General features: G+C 33.1%; 2 protein-coding genes across 3 annotated transcripts; both read right to left on the bottom strand.

Moving 5' to 3' along the window:
- Positions 1-616: 616 nt before the first annotated feature.
- Positions 617-5,142, bottom strand: LOC103487358 (omega-6 fatty acid desaturase, chloroplastic). Its single transcript, XM_008445639.3, has 10 exons — positions 4,774-5,142; positions 4,637-4,691; positions 3,978-4,222; positions 3,644-3,787; positions 3,384-3,535; positions 2,519-2,641; positions 2,220-2,397; positions 1,615-1,733; positions 1,283-1,397; positions 617-1,116 (listed from the first exon to the last, which is right to left on the bottom strand). Exons 1-10 carry the CDS (start codon positions 4,810-4,812, stop codon positions 955-957), a joined length of 1,332 nt encoding a protein of 443 aa, XP_008443861.2. The 5' UTR covers positions 4,813-5,142; the 3' UTR covers positions 617-954.
- Positions 5,143-7,314: 2,172 nt separating this feature from the next.
- Positions 7,315-13,137, bottom strand: LOC103487359 (T-complex protein 1 subunit gamma). Of its 2 annotated transcripts, XM_008445640.3 has the most exons (14): positions 12,973-13,137; positions 12,444-12,518; positions 12,191-12,252; positions 12,040-12,112; positions 11,754-11,821; positions 11,519-11,588; positions 11,190-11,258; positions 11,033-11,104; positions 10,734-10,807; positions 9,005-9,667; positions 8,795-8,920; positions 8,389-8,493; positions 8,213-8,287; positions 7,315-7,795 (listed from the first exon to the last, which is right to left on the bottom strand). In XM_008445640.3, the coding sequence occupies exons 2-14, from the start codon at positions 12,466-12,468 to the stop codon at positions 7,610-7,612; spliced, it is 1,668 nt and encodes a 555-aa protein (XP_008443862.2). In that variant the 5' UTR covers positions 12,469-12,518; positions 12,973-13,137; the 3' UTR covers positions 7,315-7,609. The 2 variants fall into 2 exon arrangements, with proteins under 2 accessions (XP_008443862.2, XP_050937509.1); XM_051081552.1 differs by lacking the exon at positions 12,973-13,137 and having other exon boundaries at positions 12,444-12,822.
- Between the last annotated feature and the right edge of the window lie 4,717 nt (positions 13,138-17,854).

Genomic DNA, 17,854 nt, shown 5'->3' on the forward strand with positions numbered 1-17,854 from the left:
ATTTTTCTAACTCTTTCATAAAAATATTGATGAAACTTTAGTTAGGACGAAATTAGACTATAATTGACATTTTTAATTATCATTTCTATAAAGTAAAATATTATTTAAATTTATATCGTAAAATATATGTATAAATGTCGAGCATAAATTAAAAAATAATGACAAGATAATATCAAATACTGAAAATTAATTATAAAATTAAAAAAAAAAAAAAGAAATATTTACATATAAAATAACCGTTAATTGCTTATTGTAAAAATGAAAACTCAGAGCATTACACTAACATAACATGATAAGAATAGAAAAATAATGACATTAAACATAACCCAATATAATGAAAAAGAAATAAGAAAAAGAAAACTCCACAAGTTGATAGAGTTTGAAAGATATTTGAGAACTCACATTAGTTCAAGTTTAAAGTTAAATGATGGGAACAATCTTTGAAAAATATATGAATTAATATATTTGGTTTCTTGAAAATAAAGATTTTGACCGAAATGTCGAACTATACTATTATATAGAAAAATACAGATTTTTATCTTCTAAAGTTGTCTCTCTATCATGATTCTATTTAATGTTTCTATATTTCAATAAAGGGTTGCTGGCTGCTGCAGAAGAAAAGGCAATGATAATGGTTGTGTTGTATTGATCTTTCGTCAGTAGGTCTCTTTGATAAAGAGAATGTTTCGTTTCCATTCCACCTTTTTATAAAGTGGTAACATAAAACACCAAAGGTCTGTTTTTCCACTTTAGATCACAACTACCTTAAAAGAACAAAAAAATGAGAGAGGCTGGAAAATGAAATAGAGATATATATTCTTTAACTCAATATACGGCAGCCAACCAAAGCAAGCTTTCCTTCCATTTCGTCTTCAAAATCTGTGGAGAAAACATTGCACAGCGAAAGAAAGAAAGAAGCGTCTGTGTTCCTGAAGGTTGAAGTAAGTCAGATAATCAAGCAAGATCAGGCATAACTTTCTTGAGGAATGTAATGGGATAAGAATCTTCTTTATTGAGTCGGTCAAATGCGACGTAGTTTTCCTCTTTACTGTAGACATGGCATACCGTCATGATTGTCTTCATTAATCGCCAATTCCATGAAGCCTCATTCAGATGCTACAGAATGTGTAACAAAGTGGAAGAAAAGAACTAGATTATAAGCATCAATGGGGGAAAATATATATGCAATAAAATAAACAAAGCAACCATTAGATTTTGTAAGAACCGAACTCCAAACTATGTGGAAAAAAAACACGCACATGCATCTGGTTTACCCCATTACCTTTCCCCAGTTTTCTTGAAGAGACTTATGAGCTGTCCGTAAGTTGTAACTAGGTATTCTTGGAGAAACATGGTGGGGAATGTGCACATTGATGTCATGGCACAGAATCTCAATCCTGTAGAAGGGAGAAGATAAACTTAGAAGCTAAGTCAATGTGACTTATGGTAATAAATCTTAATTCACATGAATTATCTAGCAATTTCAAGACTAGATAATCTCAAGAACAGTGCCTGAAACTTTTGCTGATACGCCTTTCTATCGGCTTAGAGTCAAATTAAGCAAGAAAAGAGAAGAAAAGGAGAAAAAGGACACTGATGTGAATGATTCAGTACCATTGAGGATAAGCACAGTGAACTGTTCCATTGAGCTGTGCTTGAGCTGCGTTCCACTCTTCTGATGACTTAAACGGTATATGAGGAGCTGTGTGATGAACCATGGTGAAAGTGCTCATCTAAGAAAGAAACAAAAGGTGATTTAAACAGAAGCTAAGTTTACAAAAGCAAAACCAACAAATTTTATCTGGGACAATTTCAAAGTTATGCAGAACAAGAACAATAAATATCGACCCTCTATGAATGGAAAACGGTGGCATAAACATCGTATCATTGTCTCATGATCTTGAAAGTAAGGTATTAAGCATTCTTTAATTTGCTTCAAGAAAATTTGTGCAAAATATAAGCTTCATTAAGATTAATGTTTCAAAAATATCAAAAGATACTTGGATACCGCAGTCTAAGCTACATGGTTCATTTTAATAGAGTCTACCCTGCCATATATATATATATCCTCTAATTCTGATTGTTAACTAGTTTCTTAATCCATTGTTACATCATGAAGAACCATGAAAAGTCACTATCCAACCCAGATCATCAATTGAATTGATCATAGGACTATAGAAGAAACTGTAATAAAAAAAGAGGCAAGCAAATGACGTTACCCAGAAGTGGTAGCCCAGCCATGGCATTAACCAGAACTTGACCCACCCAAGAATCCCAGTCTTGTAGATGATCAATGGCCATCCAATAAACATAAATGCAAAAACACAAGCTAAGCTTATCTTCACTCTTTTCACTTCGTTTGGTCTGAACTTTTTCAAATCGAAGTGCCACAACAACCTATGCATAAGAGCAGAATGGTGCATATTAATGAAAGAGAGAACTTGGTCAAATCACATACAAGAAATCTTCATATAAAGTCAAACTATTCTTGCAAAGGAACCATCCAAGGTAAACTTACCAATGAGCTATAGACATCCACGGTCGAAATGGACCGTAACCATATATGATTGCTTTACGCAAAATAGGAGCTGAATCAAATTCCTCTTTCCACACAGGATGCCAAGCAGTATCTTCTTCCAGCCTATAATATGTGGATAAGAATGAAAATGGAACGTTAGCTAAAACTAGACGATAAAAGGCATAAATCTTTAAAGTGCAAGTAACAAATCAAACTTATAAAATATGGATTCCTATTTGGTTATACGTGTAGTATTTCAAACTAACACAGCAATATTTAACTCTACAAAAAATGCAAAACATATGGAGAAAATTTATTAACTTGATCCAAGATACAAGGGAGAACTAACAGTGATAAGTAAATAAGACGTCATGTGAACAAACCTAGTACTTCAAGGTACGGATTATAAATTTATAACTATAAGGGACCTAATTAGAGAGAAGTAACAAGGTAACCCCTATTTAGAAAGGGCTAGACTCTCCCAAATTTCTTCACAAGGAAATCCCACAAAATTCTTCACACCTTTCTCTCAACTCAATTCCCTCTATTTATAACTAAAAACTCTAACCAACTTACTAGCTATTTACTAATTGGCCCCTTCTAATAACCATACTAATATTCTACTAATAACCCCCATATATCTCTAATCAGGTCCCTTACAATAACACACTAATATCCATCCGTATTGTTCTGCTCAATATTACTTATCAAGGCTTTTGCATTGCTTAACTAGATGCTATCCAACCTCAATAAGATATTTCTTTATACTAAGGACACAACAATATTGAACAACGCTTCTGCAGGAAGATAGAGCTAACATAAGTATTTCAAAGAGAGATAGAGACAGAGGAGAGATTATTAATACATGTTTGTCTTTGCATGATGTTGATCATGCTTAAACCGCCAAGGCTCATATGGGTATATTAGAGGCATGAAAGCCAAAGTACCCACAATGTCTTCTACTAACTTGTTCCTTGAAAATGATTTATGAGCACAATCATGACCTATAACAAAGAACTTGGGGAGGAAAGAAACTTCAGTGGCCAGAGCTGCAAGTCTGACAAGGATGAGAAGAAGAGAAAGAGAAAGGGAAGCAACCAGAAAGAATATTTGAATAAGACTAACCCCTGTTATTGCAGTTCCAGTCCATGCCCAAGCCAAAGGTAGTAGATACCATGGAGCTTTTGCAATCATGACAAGGCCTAATGAGTAAGAAGCTACAGATACTAAAACAGATTTCCATGCTTTCACATCATTGATCTCAAACACCTTTAAAAAAATGAAAAGAATAAGATACAATGAGTAAAAGAAACATGAACATATGCTAACTAGGCTAAGTAAAAAACTATATGCGTGAACTAGATAGCACCATCAGAATTTTATTTGACAGAAGAAAAGAAAATGCAACCACCTCACGGACAAACGTTAAACACCAGTATGTTGCAACAAAATGAAATACCTCTTTTGGAAGAGACTCAACTATATCTTTTAACCTAACATTATCAGGAAGAGGTTCTCCAATTTGCTCAAATCCATAGCTTTCTGATAATTGTTTTCTATATTCAGCACTATCTGCTGAAGAAGATGGTGGTGCAACTGGAACAGCAACAGCCCGTAAAATTGCAGCCTTCTTCACAGGAAGTAAATAGTTTTGACGCTTGATTTTCTTCTGAAATAGTATTTCCCCCTTCACTTGCAATGTACCTGTTTATCGGAATAAGCATGTTTGAACTGTCTAAATTGACAATGGAAAATCTAAGCTATGTTGGTTGGTTCCTAGTCAATTAATTCATTTTATGGTATATCAAAATTCATGCTTAAGTTGAATGAGGATATGAAGAATTATCAATGTACTTGAAAATCTAAATTGCCAGAACGAGTTAGACTCTAAATTCTATCTAATTTCCAATTTTACTCTACATTTTATTACAAAAATCATGTCTGCAACAGCAAGGTTTTTTCCGGAGTGACAAAGGAAATGAGATTGAATCTTCAATGGATATACTCTAACTGTGTCGCACTGTATCAGACAACCGCTAGACAGATTCATTTTATCAAGTAATTACAAATTCTTAAACAGCTTCAAATAATTCTCAAAAGGAAGATACTAAAACATACCTGGAGAACAATGGGATGCAATTTTCTGGGTTCGAGCTAAATTCTGATGGGGGCCCTGATAATCAAACCAAAATAATAAGAGAAAAGAAGAACACAGGTACAATAACAGGGAGAGATTAAAAAGTAAAAAAACATGCATTGAAAAGAGCCATGGAATCTACGAGTCTGCAAGCCATTATATGAAGAATTGCTGGAATCCCAATTAAGAAGGCCCCCTTAGCTTGCTTGGGCTCTTCAAATAAGAGCCAATAGAGGGGGAAAAGAGGGAAATTTCTTAATGGGTATCCCCTTAAGTATGAAAATTTGCGATTTGAAATGGGAAATTGGGTATAAATCCTTCACCAATCGTTCTTTAAGATGTGGATAGAATTCTCTGAAAGGGGTTACCCCTTTCGAGCTTGCGCCACTAGTGTTCAAGGCGGCGTTGTTATCACTCATTTTTTTCTGCCCCCACAAGGAAATTGTGAGCAAAAACAAAAGTTCGCCTCGTCCTGACTTGATGAAAACATTAAGGATCACTTCATAGCAATCTTTCAAGTGGAGTGTTGTATCAAATTTTGAGCAGTGAAGTGTGAACTAATAATTATATCATTAAAATTGTAGACTTCTATATCAATTTGAATTATTAATTTAAAAAAATGTATCAATTTAATCTCTGATGTTGTTGATGTATTCAAATAAAATATAATAGACGTTGAGAAGTAAATTTTTGGCCTAACCAAATAAGCTTAAAAAATTTATATAATAAGATACTTAGCTATATTTATAATATTTTTAAAATGTTGTTATATATTTAATTATTTTGAATCTAATTATTATATTTGTAACTATTTCTTGATATTATTTAATGATGGTGAAAAAAGGATTCGTTCTCTCCCTCTAAAATAGAATGCATATTAATTATGCTCACCTAAACTCATCCCATAAAAGAATTTACTACTATTCATATTTTAAAATTTTAGGCCTCGGATTTACATTCTACCTTTGGTTTGGTCGGTTTGACTTTTCAGTTTACTATACTCACCTCTATTTTAAGCTAAGTTTTTATATTAAGTAAAATCGAATGTTTCTTTAAATACAAAAAATCAATTTAATACACAAACGAAGTATTACGAGAATTTACTACAAAAAAAAAAAAAAAAAAAAAAGATTTGAAAGATAAAATTTTACTTGGTGAGATAGGAAAAGAAAAAGGCAAGCTTTTAGCATTTCAATGTTTATCTAAATATGAGTTACATTTCAATGAAATTAAAATTTAGGATTAAAATTTATACTTCACAAATTTTTATTTGAACCTAGTTAAATTTTAATTTAACTCCCGGATAAAAATACTTAATCAAATATAGTAAATTATCATTTGATGTCATGTATTTAACGAGACCACTTTTTGATGTAATGTATTTAATTTAAAATAATAAATTATCATTTTTAATTCAATGTATCTAATGTATACTTTTTGATGTACTGTATTTTAAATTTAACGTATGTAATGTATTTAATTACCGGGTCCTTTTTTTTTAAGACTCGCCCATTTCTTCGACCTATTTTGTTTTGTTTTTTTTTAAATATAGGTACAACGTCTTTTTTTTTTTTTTTTAATGCATTATTTTTCTAAATAGTTTACAAAATGCATTATTTCCCTAATGAGTTTTTAAAACATCATTATTTTAATAAAACATCTCCAATATTACATACACTATTGTCTATCTTAAGATTAATAGTCCTGTGTCTTTTAATATCCTCTCTAAAAGTTTGAATATTGAAGCACAAGAGTGAATTTAATTACAAATCAACAATTTAAGCTTTTAGTCAAAATTTTCTTGACCATCGTACCGTCGCTCCTTCTTTTCGTAAGATCAACATTTAAAGAAGTTTATTCATTCAAGATGTCAATATATAATAATAATAATAATAATAATAAACAATTGTAATCAAATGTTTTAATCAAAAGTTTCACACAAATATCTATTAAACAAAGCAAATTAACATTTCAGTTGATTCAATTATTCAATTCAGAAGTTTTAATGGGTACAAACCTAAAATTTTGGGGTGCAATTTGATACTTCTACCATATTTTATTTATAATTTATAATGATACCATATTCATTTTAAAACCAACTTTTGCAAAAATTTACGTTTCTCAAATTACCAAAATAAACTTAACATAACTTGACCAACATAGTTGGCATGACTATCCTCACTAGAGGTTAAACGTCCAATCCTCCGTACAAAGAATTCTAGTTGATAATAGATTTTAACAAGTTTGATTATTACCTAAATACAAGTAATTATAATTGCAAACTCAAAAGTTGAATATATGCAAACCATGTATAAAAGTGCAAGTCTAGATCTTTTAAAACTTGGTCATTAAAAGAGAATTCATTTATTTAATTCTTTTCCTTTTGCTTTTGCTATTGCTATCAGCCCCACCCAAATACACGAGAGAAACAACATAAAATAATAAATGAAGAATTTGAAGGCACATTCCAAATCACACACAACACAAGAGGGGGTGAGAAGATCATATCATGCAAGCAATTCCAGTCCATACGAAAAAATGTCTTGCTTCTAAACGTGACACTAAAACATGCCTGTAGCCATTAATAATTAATTGAATGTGATTTTACACTGCTATTTCCTATCGTATTAGATTGATTTTGGAGTGAAAGTAAGAAGAGTTTGGTCTCTTAGGAACCATCAGCCAATGTATTGAAAAATTAAATCACTATTCTCAAACATCAACCCGAAATCAAACCGCTGGTAACAAAATTGAATTCATCCGCTGACCATATTATATTTCGGAAGTCCCAACCCAAGAGAACACAAAGGGCCCTAGCTATAAAGCTGTAAAGAAACGAACCCACCTAAATAGCTAGCGCTAGCTCTAGCACGATAACACCATTGGAGAGACAAGAAAACTGATACCAAAATACAAGGAAGAAAGAACTCTTAAATTAAAAGTCCAAAATTAATTTACTCTGGAAGAATTTGCTCATTATCTGCATCCGCTTCCGTCTCAATTTGTGGCTTTGTTGGTCCTGCCCCTGGTGCCTGTTTCTTCTTAATACCGCTAACAATGTCGTCGATTCTTAGCAGCATGCAGGAAGCTTCTATAGCTGTCTTAAAAGTTTGGGCCTTTACATTATACACATCCCAAATCTGAAAAAGCCAACATAACACAATAGCAAAAGTTAGGCAAGTCTAAAAGAAAAACATTTAAATCCAATAATCAGAACAGCACGGTTTAGGAGGAAAAATAAAACTTGTTTGACATGGTTATCTATTAAATTCAAGCAGGTGCAGGATATCGGTTACACTACTCAAACTCAAAAACATAAGAGAACAATGGTTACACCACACATCACAAGTTGTGGAGTTCAGGTCAGCTCTCTTTAGAGAGAGCATAGATTCTCAACGAAGATAGATTAAATGACGGCACTCCCTATTTTTACAATTTTAAACCTCGTGAATTGTGTTTCCATTTTCAGCAAAAGGACGATAAAGAGGTCTAATTATAACATTATTAAAGCTACCTAGGTAGAGGTAAAATTGCAGGCCACTGAATAGAAATCATACCTTACGCTCTTTCATGTCAGTGATTTCACCAGTGTTTCCATCTATACCTGTCCAGGCGTTTTCACCATTGGCATGCTATAAAAGAGGGAAAATATGGGGAAAATCAACACATGATCATTCTAAAAAATGAAGTGTCAAGGCTTCAGCATATACTGTCTTACACAAAAGTTCAATACCTTTCCTTGCAATGCTGTCATGGTTCGTATTACATTCACCCCACAATTCTGAGCCAAAGTTCGAGGTATGGCTTCAAAAGCTAATGCAGCAGCTTCATAAGGCCACTGTTTTAATCACATATTCAAAAAATTGAAAGTTAACCACAAAAAATAATAATAATAATAATAATAATAAGGTCACAGCACATATCATAGTTAACCAAGCAAATCATGTGTGTGATTTTGTAAAGTTATGGGCCAGGGCCCACTTGGTACAAGGGTAGGTCCATCTTAATCCACAACAAAAAACCATAACATTTTTCTGTCAGAAGGGTAATAACCATATTATGGGTACTAAAAACTTAGATGATGAGTATTTCACATTTCAAAAAAATAAACAAGATAACCCAAAATGGATTAGAATTACCTTTTCTATGCCTTCAACAGAAGAACTCTTCTGTTTAAGCGTAGCAGATACAGTCAACTCGGTAGCACCTCCCCCAGGAACAAGTTTTGGATTTTTTAATATGTTCCTTGCTACAGACATCGCATCCTGAATCAAGAACACAATACGCATGCTCAGTATGGGGAAAAAACATCAAAAATATCCTTCAAAACATTGTTATCGTTAAATTACCTGCAAATTTCTCTCTACTTCATTCAAAAGATCTTTACTAGCGCCTCTCAGAAGCACAGTACAAGCTTTTGGCTCCTTGCAATCCACTATAAAAGCAAAAAATTCATCCCCTATCTTCTTAACTTCAAATAATCCAGCACCAGTTCCAACATCTGATTCCTGCAACTCATCAGGTCTGTTCACAATTACAGCACCACAAGCCTTGGCTATTCTATTATTGTCAGTTTTCCTCAACCGCCTAATTGCACTGATACCAGCTCTACTCAGATAATGGCAAGCCAAATCGCTGAGGCCCTTCTCTGTGATAACCAGGTCAGGTTTGAATTTGATTATCTGTGCACAGATATTCTCAATGTATTCCTCTTCCATTTTCAGTAGGATTCCCCAATCTTCTTCTTTGACCAACTCAGCATTTGTCTGGTTTTCACCTTTCTTGTATTCTAGGGGGCAGTCAAGAAGAATAATGCGTGGATTGACAATCTTCCTTCTCATTTTTCCAGGGGCGATAACATCTTTGTTAAACATCACTCCTTTAAGAACCTTTGAATCTTCTAACTGACCACCTGGAACCTTCTCAACTTTTATGTACTTCTTGATGTCTACTTCACGAACGCCTTGGCCAAGATCAACACCGACAATTGTAGTAGCATCAATTGCTAAATCCTGGAGGTTGAACAATGACATGGCTGAATGTATAAAACCTCAAATATTCCACTAGCCAAAATATTTTTTAATCTTCAATTCCATTAAAAAGGAAACCCATGAAATAAAAAATAAATAAATAAACTAGAAAATTTATACGATCAATTAAAAAAAATGAAAAATCAACATTTCAGTGAGAGAAAAATGAAATAATACATAGGCATCTAGCAAAAAGAAAAAGTCCACAAAAAGGAGCATCACTAAAGGAAGGGTCTTCAGTTTAGCAAAAAAAAAAGTACTTTACAAATATTTACCGAAAGATTTTGCGGATCCTAAGAAACATAGAACCTAGCAAGGGACCAAACAATGCTTGAATCCCTCAACACTCCACTGAAAAGTCTATCATGTCTCTCTCCCCAAAAACCCCACAATACACACTCTAACTTGCCACAAAAAAACACCTCTCTACATGACAAATGGAGAAGGAAACCCTTGATCATCACAATTAGATCTTTAGAGTACATATAAGATTTTAAATGCACGTAGTCTATACACTGTCCACGAATAACAGCCTAAATTTTCTTCAATATTCAACTCTTGAAAAAGAAAAAAAACACTTGAAATAATTAAATTTAAATTCACTAGAAAACTTGGACTATCTGCAAATAAGATTATAACTTCTTGCAGGCTACACATGATCAATATCTTCTGCAAATGAAAATAAATCAAGCAACAGGTCTACTAGACAAATCTCCTCCTAAAAACTTATAACATCGTGAATAGAAAGACCTGGCATCCTTATAGGCCAAAAAGATCAGAAAAGAACCAAATTATCTATTTTAAGTTGTCTTCTGCAACAACCTCCTAAAAATCTTGACACTGAATCTAAAGATCTTGCATCCTTAAGGGAAGAGTGGATGAACCAATCAATCAATACTTTAACTTGTCTACAGCAACTAATCTACATAGCCATGATAGAGATGGATCATTTTCCAACTTCTAAAGATGATTCACATATTAGATTGAAAATATACAAACAAATGAAATCATACAACAATGTCACAAGGCAATGAACTAAAATTCTTACAGCAATCAGATCTCCAAATTGACTAGTGAACTTGGTGCCTATGCAGCTTTTGACCAGCCCCAACATAGCAGTGCCTGTCACATGATAGTCATTAGTAGAGTAGAGATCTTTCCAATTAATGTTGCATTAGTTTTTAATGGAATAAACCAGTAATTGTTCGAGAAGAAATATATTGAAGCATCTGGTTTTGATATGAGTAACTGCAGCATCTGGTGTCTAAGTTAGTAGACATGAATACATGATTATACTGAAGGCCATTTTACTCAACAACTCAAAGGTAAAACATTCAAGTAACTTACGATCTCTCACATCGATGTCCATTGCTATTTTATCAAGCACAGCGAGTGCATCCTCTAGAGCTTTGTTATAGGCTATAACAAAAGAAATTGACGTTTATAAAGATCCTGTTATGATCAATATCCAAGATGAAACCACTGGCTAAAAAACAAAAATTACCCCGACAAATGACAGTTGGGTGATAATTTTTCTCAATGAAGGCCTCAGCAACATGGAGCATCTCACCAGCTTCAAGGACGAGAATTAAAAATTAAATAGAGAGATTCAACTCAATGAGCCAACTTATCATCACTAATGTACAGTTCAAATCATTAAGGGAGAGGGGAGAGAAAAAAAAAAAAGAGAGCTTCGCACGGACATTCCAAAATAATCCCCCATACAAGGAAAAAAAAAAAGTTAAAAACGCCTCACTCAGAATAGATCAATGGTTAACTGTTGTTCGTCCTCTGTTACAAAAATAAAGCATTACACACTGGTCCAACACATACCAAGCACAATAACTGATGTAGTTCCATCTCCTACTTCCTCGTCTTGTGTCCGGCTAAGTTCGATCATCGACTGTCAGCAGCAAAGGAGTCATGTCATGCCAGATCGGTAAAGCATTAAACAGAAAAGTGAAAAGGGATGGAAATAACAAGCAAAAGCGCTAATGTGTTAAATAGAGAGAAGAATAATAGAAAATTAGTAAGAAACAGAGAAAAAGAACATTGATAGAAAACATGCTTTTGCTGCTGGATGTGCAATATCCAATTCTCGGAGAATGGCATTTCCATCATTGGTAACAACGATCCCTGTTGAATCCACAGAGAGTAGTCAGCAACTGACTCGCAGCAGAGCAATCGAAATTAATAAAACCATGTTCGTTTGAAATTTTCATAAGATGGAGAATCTCTGGATGCTACTTAAAACAATTAAACAGTGACAAAATATTTTCACTTGCGACGGAAATACAAAAACAGCTTCATATAGTCATCGGAACATAAAAAGAAAGGGGGAAAAATACAAACACCTCCTTGAGCATCAAGTAACATCTTCAACATAGATCTTGGGCCCAACGTGGTACGAATAATATCAGCAACAGCCTGCAGGAGAAGTGGAAATGTCATGAAATGGCAAGAACTTCAGATTAAAGTAAAGCGTAAGAAGCAAATAACACAAACCTTGGAAGCCTGGATGTTAGCATGGTGAACCTTGCTCCCAGACTCACGTTTTAGAGAATCTTCTGCTCAATTCACCAACATAAAAAACAGTTAGATAGAAAAAACAGAAAAGAAAAAGGGACGAAGATGGATCGAACAGCCGAAATGTTAGGAAAACAGCAGGTGAAATTAACACAATCCCATTTGATTTGAGATCTAAGAAACAGAAGAGGATATGATGCAAAGGAAAGGATGAAAGGGAAAGGAGATTAACTGAGAACGAGAACCGGAGCGTGCATGATGAGTGGCTTCGATGAAGTACGAACGTCGAAAACCCTGCGCCAAAACCCTAGAAAGAAAAGTTGAGAAAGAAGAATGGTATGAGAATTGCACTGAGGAGTGTACACAAGGCGGGATGGAGGCAAATTACGGTTCGCCAAAAAATGAATGTGTAAGGGTCAGATGAACCCAATCCGACCCATAATTGACGGGTTGGGTCACCGGGTTATGGTTTTTTTTTATAAAAAAAGAAAGATGTTTTGTTTCTACACAAATGTTGGCCACATTCGAAATGAGTTTTATGCCCTTTCTTTTCTTTAAATTCAACCAACTTCTTCTGAACTCTAAGCACTATTGCAACTCCAATTGAATCCTAAACATCATTGCAACTTCAATTGAGAACATGAAATCAGCTGAATAAATCAGCACCAATTGAACCCTAACCACCGTTGCAACTCAAATTGAACATGAAATCAGCTGAATAAACCATAAAGAAAAACAAACCAAGAAGAGCTTATTCCTACCAAACAATCGAGGGAGCCGGCTTGCAGCGTGTGGGTGAGGCTGAGAATGAGAGGGAATCGAAGACTGAGAGTCTGAGAGGGAGGCGATATCGAGAAGAAACGAAGACTGAGAGGAGCCGCCGGCCGACGTGTCGCGTGGGTGATGCTGAGAGTATTAGGGTAATAATAATGTTATTTTCTTCATTTCTTTTTTTTTATTGGGAAAAAAATACATTTTTTGTTTTAGAATAAGATTTCCTAGTCTTTAAATCGTTTTAAAATGTTACAATTATAGCTTTATATTTTTTAATCTTAATCGTTTTCCATTAAATATTCAAAACTAGAGATGGAACAAACATGCGATTGTAAAACATTGAACCGACCAAAATCAAATATTGTAGGTTTTAATTTTAAGCGACTTAGTTCAAATTTATGATTGGATGATGAATATAAGAGTAAGGATTATGTACCAAATAATCAAGTCGACCAACTTAACCGATGTTGGTTGGTGGTCAGGCTAATGTTATGTAAAGTGTATGTACATACACAAACACACACATATATATATATAAACTTTTGGTAATCTTTTTTTATGCTAAAAAAAAGTAGGTTAAACACTAAACATAAAACATCCCTCGTATTGATTGGCAGTTATTGATTATTCTCGATTTTTTCACAACCGTTATCGATGATTGGATGTTGGATTTTCATGTTTTTTTAGGTAAGGTCTCATATTTAAGGATTATATGGTCTTAAATAATTGAGAGCATCTTAGGTTTGAAACAATTTTTGATCAATATATAAAACAATTGAAACGAGAATAAATTTTTTAGGGAGTCATTTGTACTTTTTTAAAAAAGAACAAAACAATAACCGGAGAAACATAAAAGACACTTTGGAAAATACTTCTAATGTCAAGGGTCTTTAATGGTTTTAAATATTGAAGGCTTTAGGCTAAAATCATTCCATGATCATATATATGAAGAAATTAAAATGAGAACAAAAAAGCTAGTAGAAATGGGCAATCTCTCTTAATAATTAAAAAGGCCAAAGCTGCACAAGCATTTAATTAAAAACTTTTGGGTAAAAGGGATTTGATCACCATTACATTAACTAGAAATGCAAGGTGATTAAAATCAACAAACATGCCGAAGAAAAAAACGGATGATACGACTCTTGAATCATTAGAATTTGCAACAATAAAATTATGGAAATTATTTATATGTAGTTTTGGAGCGGCTAACTGGCATAATCCATCTTTAAGTATGTCCCTATCCAATTCCACCCCCAAGATTTTGTTTTTAACCCCACAAAAATTAGGTTGAAATTCAACAATAACATATTGTCTTTAACTAATTGAGAGATGTTGAGGTTTTTTACGATTGATAGAACACATAGAACATGTTTTAATTTAAGCACAGCCACAGATGAATTAATTTCAACATCACCATCAACATGAGATATTTGCAATAAGGAACCAGTGGCAACAATAACATAACAAGTCATATGATTCAGGATTCAGATAATTGGGGTTTGCAGTCGTATGATTTGACTAGCCACTATCAACATACCAATTTGGATCAATTATCGTTTTAGATGTAGCCATCACAAAACTTACCACTTATTGATTTGGGTTCATTGATAAGGTTGACTGTTATTGACCCCAACAAGTGCATTTGACGCCTTAAGTAAATGAGTTTGATTTGGATCGTTACAATTTTTAATGTACTGAGTGAAGCATATATCTTTATGTGTGGCCCAATTTTGGTGCAAACTTTGACATATTGGTGACTTCCACTGTCAAGTCGTGTTCTAGGTCATAGTCACAAAAGAGAGAGATTGATTAGTAGTACCAAAGAATAATGATAGGTTACTACCCAAAATTTTAGAGTATTTTGATACTCATGTCATTTTTCATAAGAAATCAGGTCAAATTGCAAACTTATCTAGCTAAACCCACCTTTTCCTTGGACAAAAGATAACTACAAGGTTATATTCTTTGTCAAGATCGAAAAGAACCTGTGAAATAAAGTCATTATTGGAAACCATAATTTTAGTTAGATCAAGCCATCAGGGTATTTCTTCATTGTTGACAAATATTATTTCGTTTATAGAGATCAATTGTTTGTTGAAACATTCAGGACAAATAGTTTGTTTCAACTTTGGTTTGAACACCAAATAACTGTTGCACTGCTTTCTAGAGCTCTCTCAAAGATCGATGGTCCAGATGGCTCATCTCCTGTGTTGCTATTTTAAGGGTCATTGAGTTGTAAAGCCAACCCAACAACAACAGTACAAGGGCTTATTTACGGCATCATCCTCTTCATCACAAACTTCCCGTCAACCATTAAACTGTCCCTAGCTCAGTTCGGTTGTAGTTTCTCCATTTTGTTCTTTGGCCGAGCCCATCCATTTTGCATGCTCAAATCCAAGCCGCTTTGTCTCCGTCCAAGCTAGATCTAAGTTGCATGCGCTGAGTTCTCCTTTTCCAATCGAGCCATACTGAGTTCTTCTTTGCACCCCATCTTTTGGCTCGATTTATGCATTGTCTCTGCCTCTGTTTGACTGTGAGCCGTTGAGGTTTGTGGTAAGGGTTTAAAGGAGCGAAAGATAGGATTTTGGAGGGAAATTATAATTTTGATAGATGTTAATTCTGTGTTGGGGTTTGATTTAATTATAGGATATTTATGGTTTTTTTAACAATTGTATATAGGATTAAGTTTTTCACTTAGTTTGGGAAATTTAAGACATTGTTCCAGTAATTTTTTTTTCTAGATTTTTCATTTTTGCTATTTTATCAATTTAAAAATAAATTTATCATTTATCCAAAGTAAATTTCCTATTTTGCTATTTTTTTTTGTTAGTCTTAATATTTGTTACTTACTAAATTAAAAATTTAAAGTTAATTTAGATTTAAAAAGATTAATTTTTTTGTCCAATAAAATAATCAATTTGAATTTTTAGTATGTTTGAAACCTACTGTATACAAAATTGAAAATTCGTCATTTTGTTAGACAATTGTAACATATTTAACACAAAACTAAAATTTTAATTTAATATTTATATAAATGTAAATGTTTTGTCTTCATATTTAAATTAAGTAATATTAGTACTAAAAAAATATTAAGTAATACAATTAAAGAATTATAAAAGTTTCAAGTACATATATATAATCAAATAATGAGTTCAAAATCAACTGTTAACTTAGTGGAAATTGATCTGGTCTTCGACCCATAAAATTGTTATATTAAAAAATGTAAATAAAGAGATAAATATTTACTAAAGTTTTATAAAATAAAAAAAAAGTTGATTAATTTATTAAATGTTGTTTTTTAGATGCTTGTGTTTTATTTATTAAATGTAATACAATTAATAAAATAATTTATTAAACGTTGTTTTTTATATACTTGTGTTTTATTTATATGTGAGAAAAATTAAAATCAAAATTCATTTTTTAAAACTGATTTTAAGTTCAATTTAAATATTTTTAAAAACCCAATATGAATATATTGAACTTAGAGAAATAGACGGTCAAAAGAATAGGGAAAAATAAAAAAACAAACACAACCAAACTAGTTGCACTCTCATATAAAGGGAATAAGGTAAAAAACGAAAAAGAAAACAATATAACTTGAGCTAAAAGAGAACTCATGTATAAGACAACGCCAATAAGTTTGAAAGACAATAAACTGCTACGCTAAAGAACTCTTTTCGATACTATTACATATTTTTTCAATCTACTGAAGTTTAAACCATTAGGACCAGTTGTTCTAACCAAGGAACTTGAGCCAGACAAAAAAGCAAGCAATAAAGCAAAAATCTGATAGAACACCTAAACTCTAAAGACAAGTAAGCTTCTTCCTATCAAGAAGTGCATAGGAAGCTCATGCAAATGGTTTAGGGACTCATGCTAAATTCCACCAAGTATACAAATGGAATCTAACCATATATGTCCCCACTATATCTTCAAAAATCACCCATACTAACAATCCATCATTCTTTTCCAAAAGGAGATTTTAGTAAATAACCAAATAACTTGGGCTAAGGGCCAGGTTGATAATTTTTCTTGCATCTTCTCACCCCCGAGCCCAAGTATCATACACGCCCTCAAAAGAAAGAACTTTGAATATTAGAAAAAAACTACCTATACATGACAAAATTAAGTGAATACTCAAAATGCTAGTCATTTTATTTATATCTTTATACACATAACTAAAGAATGGAACATATTCTTCAAGGGTCTCGAGTCCTAAAAGTGCATGATAAATACTGCAAAAACCCAATCTTGCAAAGAATATTACTTAAGCACTCCAAACATAAAGTAAGGAAAAATGTCTATAACCTATCCACTAGGGCCTACCGCTAACCTAAAGTAGTTAAGGGGAAGTAAAATTAATACTTATTCATACATGGGCTTCTCCGGTACAAATTGAGCCACTTCAAATAGGTTAATTGCTCTAACCGAGAATATGATTAATATGACATGAGCTCCATGAGCCCTCGATGGTTTATCAAATAATTTGATAAGTTGGGCATTCTTGACCTACCAAACAAATTGATGGTTTCTTGGTCATGACTTGCTAGAGCTAAAGTTTCGTTAAAGATAAGAAAAAGAGGGAAAAAAGCCAAAGGTGTCTTACACTATTTGAACTCCCAACACAAGGCGACACCAATAAGTTTGAAGGGTCATCAACCGCTGCACCAAAGGACTCTTTTCGACGTTAATATAAAATGCCATAGTAAATATATTTAGATGTAAATGAATATATTTAAGTAATTTAAACCAATCAAGGGGACAAATGCTTCTTGCCCCTACATGTCTTCGCCCTTGACCTTGCTATTAAAAATGATGCAAATGTATTTGCTTGTTCTTAGGCTTATCGAAGTATTATTATATGAAAAT

Source organism: Cucumis melo, chromosome 2 (assembly GCF_025177605.1).
Source record: "Cucumis melo cultivar AY chromosome 2, USDA_Cmelo_AY_1.0, whole genome shotgun sequence".
NCBI classification, from domain to species: domain Eukaryota; kingdom Viridiplantae; phylum Streptophyta; class Magnoliopsida; order Cucurbitales; family Cucurbitaceae; genus Cucumis; species Cucumis melo.